The sequence below is a fragment of the Podarcis gaigeae genome, assembly GCF_964106915.1.
Source record: "Podarcis gaigeae genome assembly, chromosome: 16".
NCBI classification, from domain to species: domain Eukaryota; kingdom Metazoa; phylum Chordata; class Lepidosauria; order Squamata; family Lacertidae; genus Podarcis; species Podarcis gaigeae.
This window is the reverse complement of record NC_139693.1, coordinates 7,929,405-7,948,008: the sequence shown is the minus strand read 5'-3', so window position 1 is coordinate 7,948,008 and position 18,604 is coordinate 7,929,405. Positions and strand designations below refer to the sequence as shown.

At 47.2% G+C, this 18,604-nt stretch overlaps 1 protein-coding gene across 1 annotated transcript in view; it reads left to right on the top strand.

Moving 5' to 3' along the window:
* SLC27A3 (solute carrier family 27 member 3) overlaps positions 1 to 16,784 on the top strand; it is a 28,314-nt gene extending 11,530 nt beyond the window's left edge. The window contains 9 exon segments of the mRNA XM_083715652.1: positions 259 to 468; positions 2,922 to 3,080; positions 5,043 to 5,167; positions 7,121 to 7,315; positions 9,184 to 9,274; positions 9,390 to 9,588; positions 12,340 to 12,437; positions 13,639 to 13,769; positions 15,320 to 16,784. Of these exon segments, the coding sequence (XP_083571778.1) occupies positions 259 to 468; positions 2,922 to 3,080; positions 5,043 to 5,167; positions 7,121 to 7,315; positions 9,184 to 9,274; positions 9,390 to 9,588; positions 12,340 to 12,437; positions 13,639 to 13,769; positions 15,320 to 15,496 (1,385 nt within the window). The 3' untranslated portion in view covers positions 15,497 to 16,784.
* The last annotated feature ends 1,820 nt before the right edge of the window (positions 16,785 to 18,604 follow it).

Below are 18,604 nucleotides of genomic sequence, written 5' to 3'. Positions count from 1 at the left end.
GTCCTGGGAGTTGTAGTTCCATGAGGGGAACTGGAGAGTCTCCTAACACCACTCAGCACCCATAACAAACTACAGCTCCCAGAATTATTATCTTTTTTTGAGGGGGGGGGGGAGCCAGGAGTGTTTAAAGTGGTAGCGTAGCACCTAAATGTGCGTACAGAGGAGGCCACAGCCTTAGCTGAGTTAGGCGATTCCTGGTCAGCCAACATTGTATACTGACGCTTACTCGCATTTTTCCGTCTCTCTGTCTCTTTGCAGAGCTTTTTGAAGCTGTGGAGCCCATCCTTCCCAGCTTGGAGGAAATGGGCGTTGCGGTTTGGGTGTTGGGGAAGGGGCCCTATCCTCCCAACGTGACTGGGCTCCAGGATCTGTTGGAGAAAGCGTCTGAGGAGCCCGTCCCCTTTGAACTCTCCACTCCTGACAGCTTGTCGGATACCTGCCTCTACATCTTCACCTCGGGGACCACAGGTATAGTGGGCAGTTTGTACAGGTAGCAGAAACCTAGGCTATTCCACCTCTGGTGTAGCGGTCAAAGTGTCAGGCCAGGACCTGGGAGAGGTCAGGGTTCGAATCCAACCACTCAGCCGTGAAACTCACCAGGTGTGACCTGGGTCCAGTCACGGCCTCTCAGCCCAACCAACCTATAATAAGGTGTCAAGGAGATAAACAACTATCTGACTTTTAGAAAACATCTGAAGGCAGCCCTCTTTAGGGAAGTTTTTAATGTTTTATGTTTTATTGTAATTTTAATATTTTGTTGGAAGCCACCCAGAGTGGCTGGGGAAACCTAGCCAGATGGGCGGGGTATAAATAAATTTATTATTATTATTATTATTATTATTATTATTATTATTATTATTATTATTATTTGGGGGCAGTTTGTCCACCTTTGGCATGGAATTGGTGCACTCAGCTCTCACCTTTGGCTCCCAGAAGCTGTTGGCATGGAATTAAGGAAGGGAAGAGCCAAGTACCTTGAGCTCCTTGGAGAAAATGGGGGGGATATCAACACAATAAGTACCGGTAAATGGTAATCAGTGCATTTGCCTGTAAGGAATTTATCCCCCATCTACCCAGTGGAGGGACGTGGGTGGCGCTATGGGTTAAACCACAGAGCCTAGGACTTGCCAATCAGAAGGTTGGTGGTTCGAATCCCTGCGATGGGGTGAGCCCCCGTTGCTCGGTCCCTGCTCCTGCCAACCTAGCTGTTCGAAAGCGCGTCAAAGTGCAAGTAGATAAACAGGTACCACTCCGGCGGGAAGGTAAACGGCGTTTCCGTGTGCTGCTCTGGTTCGCCAGAAGTGGCTTAGTCGTGCTGGCCACATGACCCGGAAGCTGTACGCCGGCTCCCTCAGCCACTAAAGCGAGATGAGCGCCGCAACCCCAGAGTCGGTCACGACTGGACCTAATGGTCAGGGGTCCCTTTACCAGTGGAGGAGGGCTGAAACTAATGGTGTCTTCAGCCCCAAGCACACACAAGCAGAAGTGGTGGGGTCCAGAAATTTAAGTGCCGGACTGTACCACTTCGGTCTGCCTAGCTCAGTATTGTCTATTCTGACTCTCAGCGGCTGTCTGGGATTTGAGATATGAAACAGTCCCAGCCCTACTTGCAGATGGCGGGGATCGAACCTGGAACCTTTGGAATGCAAAGCAAATTATTCCTCCAGCAGCAGATTCATTTGCTTCTGTACTAACAGCGAACTTGTTCTCATACGGATGAGAAGGCAGAACAGAACCATCCATTGGGATGAGCAGGAGGTCCCAGCGGATTTGAGGGAACCCCGAGGTTTGCAGAATTATGCCCACCAGAAAAATGAAGAAAGCTCAGTGGGGACAGAGCATGCTCATTGGCCATGGAATGCTGCCTGGATGTCAGAGAAAAGGGGGAATCAGGGTAGCAGGGTCATGGAAGGGAGCATCCGGCAAAAGGGTAGTCTGTCTGCCTTGGAGCACTGACCAGGAACATGTTACACTGCAACATTTCATTGCAGTATCCCAGTTATAACATACTTATCCAAGTATGCAAAAGAGGAGCACTACACCAAATAATAATAATAATAATAATAATAATAATAATAATAATAATATAACAACAACAACAGTTACAATGTGGAACTTCTGGAGCTTCTGCTTCTGAAATACAGGCGACGCTCGTTCTGAGAATAGTGCCTAAATCGAAAATCCCATATAGTCAAAGCACATAGGGTCCAGTGGTGGGTGGGATTGCCAAAGTCTCTCCCCCCCCCGCCAGATGTCCATCCCCTTTCTAATTTTTTAAAAATTGCCAAGCATGTATAAAGCTGAATGTGCGCAGGTTAAATGCATGTAAGTTGTAAGTTACCTGTAATTGAAGAAAAGGTTGACCGCCAAAAGGGGAAAATGGAAAATCAAGGGGAGGAGGGTTGTGGGGGGAATATTCAGCAAAAGCGAGTGGCTGGCCAAAAACATTTCACACTTATTATAACATACTTATCCAGGTATGCAAAAGAGGATCACCCCAATAATAATAATAGTAATAGTAATAGTAATAATAATAATAATAATAATAATAATAATAAGGTATAGTAGTACCTCAGTTTATGCACTTAATCCGTTCCGGAAGTCCGTTCTTAAACCAAAGCTGTTCTTAACCCGAGGCGCACTTTCCCTAATGAGGCCTCCTGCCACCAGTGCCCTTCCACCGTTCAGCTTCCGTTCGTAGACTGAGGTAAAGTTCGCAAACCAGGACACTACTTCCGGTTTTGTGGAGTTCGTAAACCGAATAGTTCGTAAACAGGGCTGTTCTTAAACCAAGGTACCACTGTACTTCTGAAATTTATGGTTCTGAAATATTGGAGTGCGGGGGGGGGGGGCAGAAATGACAAAAAGGGAGAGGGAACAGCTGAACTCTTCCTTCCTTCCTTCCCCCCTCTCTGCTCCAGGTCTCCCCAAGGCGGCTCGCATTAGCCATCTCAAATCCATCATGTGCTTGGGCTTCTACCAGCTGGTGGGCGCATCCCGTTCGGACGTGATCTATGTGGCCTTGCCCCTCTACCACATGGCGGGGGGTCTTCTGGGGGTCATCGGCACTCTTGGCCTCGGTAGGTTCGGGGGCTTGGTGGAGTGGAGCCCATGGAGTGGCTTTTTTGGGGGGGTGGGGGGAAGCTGGCTTGTGGTTGCAAATGCTGGGCCATTAAGTTCGCAGATGATACAACGGTGGTTGGTTTAATCACAGCTGGAGAGGGGGAGGCAGCCTGTAGGAAAGAAGTTGAGCAGTTGGGGGAGTGGTGCAGGAAAAACAACTTACTCCTTAACTTAAAGAAAACAAAAGAGATTATTGTAGACTTTAGGAAATGTACATTGAATATTCAGAAATTAAAACTGCATCATCAGCATAGAGAAGGACCGGAAGGGACATATTTGCCAATTTTGGCAGATGGACTTTCAGTTAGGGAGTTAATATAAAAGTTAAATAATATGGAGTGCAAGGATGCAGCCTTGCTTTACTCCAGTGTGGGTCTGGATTTCCTTAGTTAAATGCCCCTGCCAATCACATCTGAAGTCGTGTGTTTTCATGCAAACTACGAATAAGAATCAAGATGAGTCTCTCTATATTTGTATCACTTAGGTTTTTCCAAAGCCTTTCTCGTGGTATAAGATCAAAGGCAGACTTAAAATTTATAAAATCTGCATAAAGAGACCCTCCTTTTATTGAGGCATACTTTTCCACGAGATGGTGGAGCACCAGTCTGTGATCTGTGGTTGCCCCTTTGGCTCTGGAGAGTGAGACACAGAGACTCGGGGAGCTGTCCGTGGTCCTGACCTCCCTGGCCTCTGCTGAAAGTTTTTTTTTTTTAGTTTTTAATTTTTAATTGGAAATTTTATTTACAACATAACATAAACCCCCCATCCCCAATACAGAAATCCACTCTCATGAATATAACACACAATAAGCATAACACACAGTAATACAGACAACCAAATAAAAGACTTCCTTTATCCTGTATCTGGCCTCCTTATTGACTTCTTGTAAGCTGTTTCCTTTATGAATAATTATTAAGATTTTTCTAATTATAACTTAAATATCCACAAAGTCTCCTGCAGACATTAATCGAAACAAGTCCAGGTATGTATTTTAGGGCACTGTTTTGTGACGTATTCTCTGCATTCCCCCCATGCTTTTTGAAACTCTTGTCTAGTGTGATCTCTTAATTGCCTCTGTTAATCTAGCCAGTTCAATGTGCCTCTGCTGAAAGTCTTGACTTCTGGGCTGCCCAGAAGAGACTCAGCCTGACCTCTTTCAAGTCCCGAGTGCTGGGAAATCAGAGAGAGAGAGGATGCACTGCCCCCAATTTGCAAGTTTCAGTTTATTTTCTGGCCGAATGCTGCTCCTTGGGTGCAATTGTGCAGCTTCAAAAAATGGACACAGAATCTCTCCTTTGCCTCCAGATTATTGGGTGTTCAAAGTCCCCCTGGCATCATTGCTTCCACCAGCTAGGCTATTTCCTTCCCCACACTAAGTGGGGACAAGAAGTGCTCATCTAGATCGGGCGGAGGGTCAGTCTAGCCCAGCACTCTGCTTCCAACTGTGGACAGCCAAGGAAGCCCCTCCAGGCAAGGCAAAGGGGCAATAGGCCTCCGCTGTTCCTTAGCACCACCCCAGCAATCTGGTATCCAGAGGTAGACTGCCCTTGAACCTGCAGGCTCTGTTTTGCTGTCCTGACGAATAGCCACGGCTAGACCTCTGCTTTTTAAACATATGACGCAACAAGCAAATGCAATGAATGACCAGAAACGTGATTTAGAGTTGCAAAATAAAAGAAAATTCAATAAATACTGACCAGGAACTTGTTTTAGAATTTAGAAAGGAAAGAAAGTGCAATAAATAACGAGGGCTAGAAACTTCCTTTGAAATAAAAAAAATGCAGTTAGTAATAAGGACTAGAAACTTGCTTTAAAATGTAGAAAAAGAAATGACAAAGTGGTGGTGGTACGAGTTATGCTTGGGCATCTTGTGGCTCCCAGCTGTTCTCTCTTTCTCAAGGAACCCCATCTCCTTCCAGGGGCCACTTGTGTTCTGAAGAAGAAATTCTCTGCCAGCCAGTTCTGGCCCGACTGCCGACGCCACCGCGTCACCATTTTCCAGTACATTGGGGAGCTGTGCCGCTACCTGGTCAACCAGCCACAGGTGAGTGGGCTGCATCAATAGGAGTATAGCATCTAGATCAAGGGAAGTCATAGTGCCACTGTATTCTGCTCTGGTCAGACCTCACCTGGAGTACTGTGTCCAGTTCTGGGCACCACAGTTCAAGAAGGACACTGACAAACTGGAACGTGTCCAGAGGAGGGCAACCAAAATGGTCAAAGGCTTGGAAACGATGCCTTATGAGGAACGGCTAAGGGAGCTGGGCATGTTTAGCCTGGAGAAGAGGAGGTTAAGGGGTGATATGATAGCCATGTTCAAAATATAAAAGGATGTCACATAGAGGAGGGAGAAAGGTTGTTTTCTGCTGCTCCAGAGAAGCGGACACGGAGCAATGGATCCAAACTACAAGAAAGAAGATTCCACCTAAACATTAGGAAGAACGTCCTGACAGTAAGAGCTGTTCGACAGTGGAATTTGCTGCCAAGGAGTGTGGTGGAGTCTCCTTCTTTGGAGGTCTTTAAGCAGAGGCTTGACAACCATATGTCAGGAGTGCTCTGATGGTGTTTCCTGCTTGGCAGAGGGTTGGACTCGATGGCCCTTGTGGTCTCTTCCAACTCTATGATTCTATGAGTGTTGGGGGATGGAGGCCCTCTGCTGGTGACAGGAGGGATTGCCACGCAAGCCGGTCATCCCTCTCCTCCAAAATCTGAAGAGAGATGTGTGACACTTCCAACTCTTAAAAAAGGGGGGACCTTTCAAGAGTTCCCTGGGAAGAAGGATTGATTGTTAAACCACTCTGGGAATTGTAGCTCTATGCGGGGCACCCCAACAATTCTCACGATAATAACTTTTATTAATTTTCAATTACAACCCAGGAATAGCCTCATTATAACAATACCAAATTACAATACAGTTATTAATACCAATCTTTCAATTACCATATTAAATAATTTAGGTGCCCCCCCGGCGTGCTAGATCCGATGGTTTGATGGTTGTTTTTTTTAATCTGCGTTCCAACATCTTATTAATTTCATTTAAATTCCAATCATAATAATAATCCCATAAACAAAAACTGCAATATTTGCGACTTATATTCGTATTAATATCCCCAACAACTCTCTGCACCTTTAACAAACAATAGGTCCCAGAATTATTTGATCTTCCATGAACTTGTCTAATTGTCTTCTAAAGCCACCCAAATCAGGGGCAACATCACCTCCTGTGGGATCTGCTAAGCTGTCCCTGCACCCCTTTAACTACTTTTTATTTTATTTTTTGAGATTTGATCCTATTTCTCATGGCCCCTGGAGCCATTTCCTTTTTTCTTTAATTTGCATTTTATTTATTTGTTAACATTCTTATATTACATCGGTAAACGTTGTCATATTACATTACAGGACTTACTATTAAATAATTTCCAACATGTATACAAAAATTATATACAGATTTTATATACCTAGAAAGAAAATGAAACAGAAAAAAGAAAGAACAAAGAGAAAAAAGAAAAACAAAATTTCCTTCCAAAATCATATACATACCAACACACTAGACTTCCTGTCTTTCCCGTTGTATACAGTGGTGCCTCGCAAGACGAAATTAATCCGTTCCGTGAGTCTCTTTGTCTAGCGGTTTTTTCGTCTTGCGAAGCAAGCCCATTGACGGCTTAGCAGATTAGCGCTATTAGCGGCTTTTAGCGGCTTAGCAGATCAGCTGATAAGCGGCTTAGCGGCTTAGAAAAAGGGGGGGGGAAGGAAAAACCCCCCGCAGGAACTCGCAAGACATTTTCGTCTTGCGAAGCAAGCCCATAGGGAAATTCGTTTTGCGAAGCGCCTCCAAAACGGAAAACCCTTTCGTCTAGCGGGTTTTCCGTCTTGCGGGGCACCACTGTATTCCTTTTTTTACAAATGAATGTACCCTGGAGCCATTTCCAAGCATCGGCCGAATTCTCCTTGCTCTCTGCTTATTCCTCCTCCTCCCTCCTTCCCTCCCTCCCAGAGCCCCAGTGACCAGGAGCACACCTTGCGCATGGCTGTGGGCAGCGGCCTTCGCCCGGATGTCTGGCGTGAATTCCTGCGCCGCTTTGGGAACCTGACGATCGTGGAGACCTATGGCATGACTGAAGGGAGTGTCAGCCTCTTCAACTACACGGGGGCTGTGGGGGCTGTGGGTCGCGCCTCTTGGCTCTATAAGGTGAGCATTGACAGGGTCTCTCCGAGGAAGCAGGTGGCGTTTGCGGAGCAGGTACGGGGCATCAGGATATGGCAAAGAGGATACCTGAGGCCAGGGCTGGATTTAGGTTTATGAGGCCCTAAGCCAGGGGTCAGCAAACTTGGTCAGCAGGGGGCCGGTCCACTGTCCCTCAGACCTTGTGGGGGACTGGACTATATTTTTTTGGGGGGGAAATGAACGGATTCCTATGCCCCACAAATAACCCAGAGATGCATTTGAAATAAAAGGGCACATTCTACTCATGTAAAAACAGGCTGATTCCCCAACCGTCTGCGGGCCGGATTTAGAAGGTGATTGGGCCGGATCCAGCCTCTGGGCCTTAGGTTGCCTACCCATGGGACTCTGAGGCTTAGCTCAGACTTCTTTTCACTACAAATGTAACTGTAACCACAAGATTAAAGCCTGCCTTCAGGATTCTACTGGGAACTGAATATAAGTAAATTTTACCACTACAGTGGACGCTCCGGTTGCGATCGTGATCCGTGCGGGGTGCATTCGCAACCTGCAGCGTTCATAACCCGCATCTGTGCATGCGCGGGTTGCGATTTGGTGCTTCTGCGCATGTGCGACTGCCAAAACCCAGAAGTAACCCGTTCTGGTACTTCCGGGTTTCGGCGGTCCGTAACCTGAAAAAACTGTACTTTAAACAAGGCTGTTGTGTTGTTATTATTTATGAGGGAAATAAAGGGGGAATTTTACCAGGAACAATCCAGTCTGGACAAGCCAGACCGGATTGCTTAACTTAACGAATCCATCAGCTTGCGTCTAGCAATGTGCAAGGGAATGCGCTCTGCTGCTTGCTCACTAGTGTGAGCGAGGAGGGATAATATTTAATCAATATATCCTCTCCTACCTTCCTCAACATGAGGATCTCAGAGCCTGGGCAGGTCTGTATGTGAGGATACGGACTTTCTTTCTTTTTAAAAAATATTTTAAATTTTTTTATAGCATAACATTTTAAACAATTATTAAACATACTTTTATATCTTATACACATTTTTTGATTTCTATCAGTCACGTCTGAAAATTTTCCAATCTTATCACTTAGTTTACATTTCTTACTTTCACGATTACATTTAAATATTATAACTAATGTCTCTCTTCTTTCTCTGCTTTGCAATATTTCATATACTTCTCCTTAAAAAAACTTCTTGTAGTTCTACTAGCGTAATTTGTTGATTACAGTTGCTCTTCAAATAGTTCGTACATTTCTTCCAATCTTCTGTAAATCTCTGGTCCCGCAGGTTTCAAATGCTTCCTGTCATTTTATCCAATTCTGCGTAGTCCATTAATTTTGTCTGCCATTCTTCTTTCGTCAGTAATTCTTCTTGCTTCCATTTCTGGGCTAACAATACTCTTGCTGCTCAGATAGCCTGGGCCTAAGCTTTGTAGGGACCTCCAGATAGGGTTGAGCCTGGAGATGGGAGGCTGTGTCCCCCCGGAAATCGCTGGTGTTATGTACTGAAGTTCTCACCCTGGGCCAGCAGGGGGATAATGTAGATAGTTATGCAAATAAGGGATTGAAAGTGACGTTCAGTGATGGGATAGTTTTAGAAAATTGTTACAGTTACGTTGTACTGGAGCTCTATATAAGCAGGCTGGCTGAACCCTTCAGTTCAGTTCTGTTCTGGCCTCTGAATAAACAAGAGCTGTTTGAAGAATCGCTGTGTCGTCGGATATGTTCACCCACAACTTAACAGCTGGACTCCCAACTCCCATCATCTCTAAAGGCCAGGGGTGATGTCAGGAGCTGAATCCCCTGCTTTAGCCCCTGCACCCATTTCAATATATTTTTTGAAAGGCTTCTCTTGCACCCCTACTCTCTGCAGAAGTTCGTCCCCTTCGAACTGGTCCGTTACGACGTGCTTCGAGGTGCTCCCTTCCGGGACAAGGCGGGACGGTGCCAGCGTGTCAAGAGAGGTGAGTAAGGTCTTGTCCGTTCAGTCGGGGGCAGAGAGAGAGCCACCTTCTGTCCCACCGTGGCGCCCCCACGCTTCCAGGTCGGTGACTGTCCATCTCTCTGTTTTTGCGTCAGGAGAGCCCGGCCTTCTGATCTCTCCCGTGACCCCGCAGACACCTTTCCAGGGCTACGCCGGAGGGCGTGAGTTGTCGGAATCCAAGCTCCTCCACGGGGTCTTTTCCAACAGGGACACCTATTTCAACACCGGCGACCTGATGGTGCAGGACAAGCGTGGCTTCGTCAGTTTCTGGGACCGCACCGGAGACACATTCCGGTATGTTTCCTCCTCCTCCTTTTCCTCTTGGAAGTTGTGGGTCAGGAACTCCTGGATCTGAAGAGGGTGGCAAGGGCAAGTTTTTATTCTGAAAGTGCGGCCCGGAGGAAGATGTTTGAGAACCGCTGGTTTAGAGAGCGCAGGTCCCTGCCTGCAGGAGCTTACAGTCTATTATTTTTTTTAAAAAAAATTATTGAGTTTTCACATTTTATATAAACATAACAAGCACACAAAGACACAGAAAAACATGTACAATTTCAAATTCTTACTTTCATAACCACATTCTCTGACTTCCCCGCATCCCCCCTTCATGCACCCTAGTTCCAGTAGTTAGTTCAGCAAGTTCTTATCTCTTTTCTTTACAATATTAGTATCATTTTTTAAAAAAACTTAGTTCTTCTTAATTATCCAATTTTAACTTATACAGATCCATTATAATCATCACATCCTTTCCAAAGGTCGACCTAAATTCCCTTCCAACAATTTCTCAATTATCATATTAATTACTGAACATAATATCTAGACATAAAAATCATAACCTTATATTGCTTTTAAGTTCAAGGAGCTTACAGTCTAAACTTCATCAAGAGGAAAGAGGAGGCAAATTTTTATTCCAAAAGAGAAAAAGTTTGAGAACCACTGGTTTAGAGAGCGCAGGTCCCTGCCTGCAGGAGCTTACAGTCTAAACTTTGTCAAGAGGATGTCAAGGAGAGACGTACAGGAGAGCTTTTGGGTTCTGTGGGGTTGGAAGTGAGGGGGCTGGATACACTTCACTCCCTTGCGATGACTTCGCAAGTTTCAAACTGACCTGGAAACTGTCTCAGAAATCTTGTTCCCTGAGTCAAGATACCATGTCTCCATGCCTCAGTTTCCCTCTAGGTGGAGGGCAGCATTGCACTCAGGTCCTGCTCCTGGGATTCCCAGAAAAAGTATCTGGCTGGCAGTGTGAAGGAAGGGTGCTGAACTTTGGCCTGATCCAGCTGCAGAGCCCTTCAGCTGTTCCTCTGTGTTTCTCCTCTCTGCCTCAAATTCCTTGCAGGAATCTCCATGCTTTCCTTTGCCTCTGCCTCGGTTTCCCTTTAGGTGTCTATTTCCTTTCTCCGCCTTTGTTCCCAGTTGCCGGCCAGCCTGCTCTTCTATTCCAAGCCGGCTGGAGGGAGCATTTTCCTCTCCACTGAGCTACCCCACTTGGCCACTGGGAAACGTTAAGAACACCCATAGCACCTTCTTTGCTGGCGCTGGGCTTCTCCTGCCCATCAGACTCTCTCCTCCTCTTATTTTAAATCCTCGGCTGCTTTGCATTCTCCTGCTGCCCTGTCTTCTGATGCAAAGGCGCCCCCGTGTGGCCTGACCTACATTTCTCAAGTTAAGCCGCCTTTGAAAGCCGGCTCGCTATTGACAACACGGAGCTGGCCACAGGAGGGCGCTCTTTGCTAGAGAAAACTTTCTGGGGGGGGGAAACAAGGACAGCTATGAAAGAACCTCCCGAAGCAGAGGTGGCCGATGTGGATGTTTTAATAGAATCGTAGAGTCGGAAGGGACCTCAAGGATCATCTAGCCCAACCCCCTTGCAATGCAGGAATATGCAGGTGTCCCTTGCGGGGATCGAACCTGCAACCTTGGCATTGTCAGCAGCACGCTCTAGCCGACTGAGCTATCCAGTTTCGCTGGACTCCCAACTCCCATTATCCCTGATGAACCACTGGCTGTGCTGCCTGGGGGCGGATGGGAGTCGGAATCCAGATTCCCCCATTACAGTGGACCCTCGGGTTGTGAGCGTGATCCGTGCACGTTCACAACCCGCAGCGTTCGCAACCCATGTCTGTGCACACGCGGCTTGCGGTTCGGCACTTCTGAGCATGCGCAAAGCATGATTTAGCGCTTCTGCGCATGCGTGACTGCCAAAACCCGTTCCGGTACTTCTAGGTTTCGGCAGTCTGCAACCCGAAAAATCGCAACCCAAAGTGGCTGTAACCCGAGGTATGATTGTATTATTTTTTATACATTTTAATTAATTTTTTAACATATCATTTCCAACAGTCATTTAACATACATTCTTATCTTATACAATATTTTAGACTTCTGTCCACTACCCATGAAGATTTTCCATTCTTTATCACTTTATCTGCATTTCTTAATTTCTCTTTTAATTGTCCTTAACTAATGATTCTCTTCATAGTTTTCCTTGCAATATTTCACCTAATCCGCCTTACAAAACTTCTTGCAGTCCTACTAGCGTAATCTGTTTATTGCAATTGCTTTTCAAACAGTTCAAATATTTACTCCACAGATTCCCCCATTTTGAGAGCAAGAGAAACGGGATCAATGACCTAGCAGGAGGTTGGGCTCTGATTTGCTGGGCGGATTTTGAGCAGAATCTGGACAGCCAGCCATCTCCTAGCTCAGAATGTCATGTGTTGGGCAATAAATTGGACTTGACGGTCAGGGAAAAGCAATAACCCTCCAACTCTGTGGGTCTGGGAGTCTATATCCTCCACCTTTTTCATCATTATCGTTTTTAATTTTAGCTGTGATGGCTGCTTTGCGCGGGTTGGGCTAGATGACCCCTTGGGGTCCCTTCAAATTCTGGAATTCTCTGATTGTATTATAATGCTTGCTTTATCCCCTTCCCATGTCTGGGCAAGGAGCCACCTTGCCAGCCTCTGCTCCCGGGACTACGCCCTGCGATTCCCCAGATTCTTCCACATCCCTTTAACCCTTTAATTCTATTTTCTCCCTGCCCTTTCCTAGGTGGAAAGGGGAGAACGTGGCCACGACAGAAGTAGGCGAGATCCTGGGAAGCCTGGACAGCTTGCTAGAGGTCACTGTTTATGGTGTCACCGTTCCAGGTACTCTTGAAATGAGGGGCTCTAGAATGTGTTTTTCAAATTATTATTTTACATATTTATTTGGACGGTTTATATACCACATTTTTTAAAAACAGAACTCTAAGGTTAAAACATCTCAAGCAAAACAGCATTTTTTTTTAACCACCAGAGAACATCTACATTCTATCAAACGCAATTAACAGCTAAAATGGAGCGTCCTGTAATCAAAATAAACATTAGGCATACAAACCAACTACAAAAATGGTGAAATTCTAGGAACCATATTACAGTGGTACCTTGGTTTACAACTGTAATCCGTTCCGGATTACCAAAACAGGTTGTAACCCAAGGAGCGCTTTTGCTAATGGGGCCTCCCCTCAAATATTGGTTGTAATCCGGGGGTACATTTGAAGGTGACCCAGAAACTACAACTAATCCTAGAATGCGGCAGCTAGACTGGTGACTGGGAGCAGCTGCCAAGACCACATAACACCAGTCTTGAAAGACCTACATTGGCTCCCAGTACGTTTCCGAGCACAATTCAAAGTGTTGGTGCTGACCTTTAAAGCCCTAAACGGCCTCGGCCCAGTATACCTGAAGGAGCGTCTCCACCCCCACTGAGGTCCAGCACCAAGGGCCTTCGGGCTGTTCCCTCACTATGAGGTCACAGGGAACCAGGCAGAGGGCCTTCTCGGTAGTGGCACCCGCCCTGTGGAACGCCCTCCCAGCAGATGTCACGGAAATAAACAACTACCAGACTTTTAGAAGACATCTGAAGGCGGGGTATAAATATATTATTATTATTATTATTATTATTATTATTATTATTATTATTATTATTATTATAATATTCTGATGCTTAGGCAGCCCTAACTAGGCCCCTGTATACGGATATACAGTGGTGCCTCTGGTTGCAAACAGGATCCATTCTGGAGGCCTCTTCGCAACATGAAAATAGTGCAACCCGCCGCAGTGCATCTGTGCATGCGCAGGTTGCAATTCACCGCTTCTGCCCATGTGTGCGACATCATTTTTCGTGTCTGCACATGCGCGAGCGACGAAACCTGGAAGTAACCCTTTCTGGTACTTCCAGGTCGCTGTTGGACATAACCTGACAGAACGTAACATGAAGCGGACGTAACATGAGGTAGGACTGTATATCCGCTTGTGGCGCATTACAGAGTGAGACCCGGGCTTCACCTCTCCCTGTCTCTTCCCCCAGGGCACGAAGGCCGAGCAGGCATGGCGACCGTGGTGCTGAAGCCAGGACAGGAGTTTGACGGTGCCCAGGTCTACACGCATGTGGTGGAGCTCCTGCCGCCCTTTGCCCGCCCTCGATTTCTGCGCATCCAGGTACAAGGAGCCCCTCCATGCAGCCTGCGCCTCTTCCACAGCCATGCAGGAAAGAGGGGTGTGTGTGAGAGTGTTGGAGGCTGGGTTCCTGGTGCCAGGAAGAGGTGATGAGCAAGATCTTGTGGCAGAACGCAGCCCCTTGGTACTCTCAGCGCTTGGGTCTGTAGCGAAAAGAGGCCCTGTTGAGACTTCCCTGCTTGTGGTTTTTCAGCCGGGTAAAAGCCCAGACTTAGCTTAACTGCACCAGAGTGGCACTTGTCCACTGTCCTGGTTTCCCCTGGTTCTGCAGCGCCCCCTGGAGGCGACATTTCCCAGGTGGGTGTAGCTTTGCCTGGAGTATAGGAAGCTAAGGGAAGACACGCCAGAAATTAATAATTAATAATTATTAAAGGTAAAGGGACCCCTGACCATTAGGTCCAGTCGTGGCCGACTCTGGGGTTGCGGCGCTCATCTCGCTTATTGGCCGAGGGAGCCGGCGTACAGCTTCCGGGTCATGTGGCCAGCATGGCTAAGCCGCTTCTGGCAAATCAGAGCAGCGCACGGAAATGCCGTTTACCTTCCCGCCAGAGTGGTACCTATTTATCTACTTTCACTTTGACGTGCTTTCGAACTGCTAGGTTGGCAGGAGCAGGGACCGAGCAATCGTTTATAATTATAATAAATATAATTTGGACTATAATTTGATCTCTTTTCATTTTAGTTTTTTTATTTTAATTTAAGTATTATATTTAATTGGAAAATCAATAAAATGATTTTTATTAAAAAAAGGGAAGAAACACTAGATACTTGAAGGGCCATTAAGCATCTCAAAGGTGGACGTCAGCCTCGCGGCCCCCCAGACCTCTCTCTCTGGCCCCTTGGGATTCACATCAGGTTGCACCCCTTATCCTCAGACCACACCCTTTGCTGCCCCAGCTTCACACCTCCCTTGGGTATTGTTTCCTGGCTGAAAGGTGCTTCTGAACTCTGACATGCTACCCATTTGCATGGATGTAGGATAGAGAGAGGGGCGGGTGTGGGTCAGTCCCGTCCCCCCCATTTATATTTTATTAAGTTTCAACCTCTTTAACACATACAGACAAAATGCAAATTCGTCTTTTCTCTTGTTTTTGTCAACTTCCCACCCCGTTTTCCATTGTTGTTCCTCCCGTTCTGCTGCACCTGATCTTCCGTCCGTCGAATCACAGCCACAATATTACAATCTAAACGCTTCTGTCGCTTATAGCTCAAATCCTGCTTGCGACTTCATCATACCATATATCTTTAAACAGTCCAAAAAAGGCATCCATTCTCCCATAAAAGATTCTCTTAATTTTGTGGTTAATTTTTACCAATTCTGCATTGTCCATTAACTTACCCATTCTTCGGGTTGGAGTCAATTTAAGCTTTTCCCTCTGGCCCTCCCCACCGCTGCTATGCGGCCCCCAGAAGGCTGCCTATCTGTCAGAGATGCTGCCAGCTGCAACGTTCCTGCATTCGGCGGGGTGGCCTGGATGACCTCCCGAGGTCCCGACCCCTCAGTTCTGTCCTTTCTCTCTCCTCCCTGCCAGGAACACTTGGAGGTGACGGACACCTTCAAGCAGAAGAAGGTCCGCCTGGCAGACGAAGGCTTCAACCCGACGCTGATCTCAGACCCCCTCTTCTTTCTGGACGACGCTGCGAAGTCGTACGTCCCTCTGACCCACAGTGTCTGGGAGGGGATAGCTGCTGGCCACGTCCGGTTATAACCTGCACCCCCTTCTCCTGATTCGTCCCCGAACCCCAGTACTCTGAGCTAGGGGCTGCAGGGTGTGCTTGAAGACTCTAGCCTCCTTCGTTTCCACCTCGGCCTTAAAAGGTTCTTGTGCCTCTTTCAACACCCCGGATTTTCTCTCCTAGCTGTGCCCCAGGGTGACCCCACACCTCTGCTAATGGGGTGCCCCCTTAGCGAGGACTTGACGCCCCCTCCTAGCCCTTCCATGCAAACGAAGAGGGGGGACTTATTCCTGCCCAGATGTTGCTGGACTCAATCTCCGATCGTCCTTGACCCAGTCCATCATCTGAGGGTTACCTCCTTTACACCTCTGTACATGTAGAAATTTATTTTTGTCCAGTGGCATTTTGCAATCTTGCTACTGTTAAGCCACTGGGAATCCACCGCCCGTACTGATCTACTGCAGATCACCCGGAAATCAACCGGGAGATCCTTGTTTTCATCCTGTCCTCCCTTGTGGTTGCTCTCTTCCTCTGTAAGAATTTCCCTTCCTGGGTTGGCCTAAGGCAGGGCTGGGGGGCCCTGTTTTTGGACTATAACTCCCATCATCCCTGACCCGCTGGTTGTGGGGGCTGCTGGGAGTTGAAGTCAAACGACAGCTCCCTTCGTTCATAGCCATTGGCTGTGCTGACCGGGGCTGGTGGGAGCTGCAGTCCTAGAGCATCATGGTTCGACAGCCCCCATTGGTCCTGATGGCTGGCGATGCTGGTTGCAGGGGCTGATGGGAAATTCCTCGGTCCCCATGCTGTGGCCCAGCAGCTAACTTATTTCCAGTAGTGCCCAACCTCGTTGCCTTTGGGAAAAGTTGCAAAGCAGATCGCGGAGGCTGATGGGCCGTAGCAGTTAAAACCATGATCCGTCCTCCAGTCCTGGTGTCAAATCATCTGGTGGTTGCCACCCAGCTGCTGTGCCTCAGATACTTTGGTCTCCCACTTGCAATAGGGAGAAACGGAACTCCAGCCCACCTTGCAAGACTGTTGTGCAAATCGCTGAAATAACAGATGCTGCACACATGGAGTGGACAAACCACATCAAGTCTTATTTTCACGATGTTCTCTGGGCTGGGGCGAGAAGCGGGGTATTTTAGTGAGGTGGCGGTGCTCTTCTGCTCTGCCGACGAGGTGTTCGCAGGCAATGGGCCTGCTTTTAGGAGTTAGCAGGCCTGGTTTGAAGGTGAGGGGCTTGTGAGGGAACTATGGGTTGGGGTTGTTTTTTCTATTCTTCGTATCAAATAAAGTTCCTTTTTTTTTTTTTGTACCAGCCGAACTGTGGTCTTTATTGCTTCAGCAGGAAATCCTCTCACCAACTCTGTTCCAGAAAGAAATCTGTTTTGGGGATGGGGTGGTATAAATCTGCTTTGGGTTTGGGTCTTTGCCTGGATTTTGGCTCTGTGTGGAAAGAGCCTAACTTGAGAAGGGAACCCACACATGGCTAACATGAGGTATCCATCATCACATGGAGTCAAATTTAGGAACGATCAGCTTCATTGAATGTTGGAAGAGGTCGCCCTCCAGGCTTCTCAGTCTGGCCCTTGAGAGACTCTCTCCAAGCTGCTCTCCTTGAATGCTTTTGCTAGGTAGAAGGGTGGCCTTGGGCTCGCCTGGGACCTGTGTGTGTTTATCAAAACCTCTGACTTTTGTATGACATGGAAGTAGCCTACTGTGCAAAGGCACAGAGTCATATCTGTCACTCCTCCCCCTTTTTTGCATTTGGCCCTGCCCACCAATGGCATGTGGCCCTCAGAATGTTGCCCCGAGGCGTGTGTGGCCCTCGGGCTGTTTCCCATCCCAGTTGTAGACCATGAGACCATAGCAGATCAGGTGCTGGGGGGTGTGTGTGTGTGTGTGTGTGTGTGTGAGAGAGAGAGAGAGAGAGAGAGAGAGAGAGAGAGAATATCTTCCTAAAGCTTGAAATGAGGCAGGTTGTGTGTTTGTTTGTGTGTGTGTGTGTATTTGTGTTAGCAGCCATGAAGGTTTGCAAACCATCATTAGTGAGGGTCAGTCGGTTTCTCTCCTTTCAGTTTAGTCTGGGTCAAAGGGCTGAATACATTATATTGATCTTTTCTCAATCATCTGAAAGGCTGAGGGTCCTATTAAGCTGTGCCACATTGGGGGCAGGGAACAGGGAGGGAGGAGCTTGGACACTACAGCACCCCACAAACCCTCCAAGTCTTTATCCCCTGCATCTAAGGGGGCGTTATAGGAGATGACTGAGTGCACGTCAGCTGCCTCCTCACCCTGTTATCTTCTGCTTTGAACCACGATGTAGTTTTTGTTTCATAAAGGAGTAGCAGTACTGTTGGCAGCAGCATCTGGAACAACCAGGAACTTGTTTGGGGCTCCTAAATATTCAGAGAGCCCTCTAGCCTGACCAGAGTCTCTGTGGTCCATTTTCTTGGAGGACTCATCTTTACTAAAACGTTGAAGCGTTTCTGCGCTTTCCCTGATATAATCCCTTGCCTGCTTTCGGATTATCCCGTACTCCTGCTTCCCTTCAAACAATCTTACGTACTGTTAACGTTTTATGGTTGCGTTTGGTGGACTGTACAGTGGTACCTCGGGTTAAGAACTTAATTCGTTCTGGAGGTCTGAAACTGTTCTTAACCTGAAGCACCACTTTAGCTAATGGGGCCTCCCGCTGCCGCCGCACCACCACTGCGCAATTTCTGTTCTCATCCTGAAGCAAAGTTCTTAACCCGAGGTAATATTTCAGGGTTAGCGGAGTCTGTAACCCGAAGCGTCTGTAACCTGAAGCATCTGTAACCCGAGGTACCACTGTACATGAATTAGGTAACTCATTTCCGGGGTGGCGGCCTTGTGATTCTTTTGGGGCTTACAACCGGGGTGATGCTTTGAACAGCCACTAGAATCAGGCTGTAGCCCACGAAAGCTTAGGCCGTTGTCTTTAAGGTCTCACAAAATTCTGCCGTTTTTTACACTGCCTAACCAAAGCAGGGAGATGTCCTCACATGTCTGTCTGTCTGTCTGTCTGTCTCTCTCTCTCTCTCTCTCTCTCTCTTTTTTTAAATTAATTTTTATTAGTTTTCCAACACAAATAAAAAACAAAATAACATACACACATA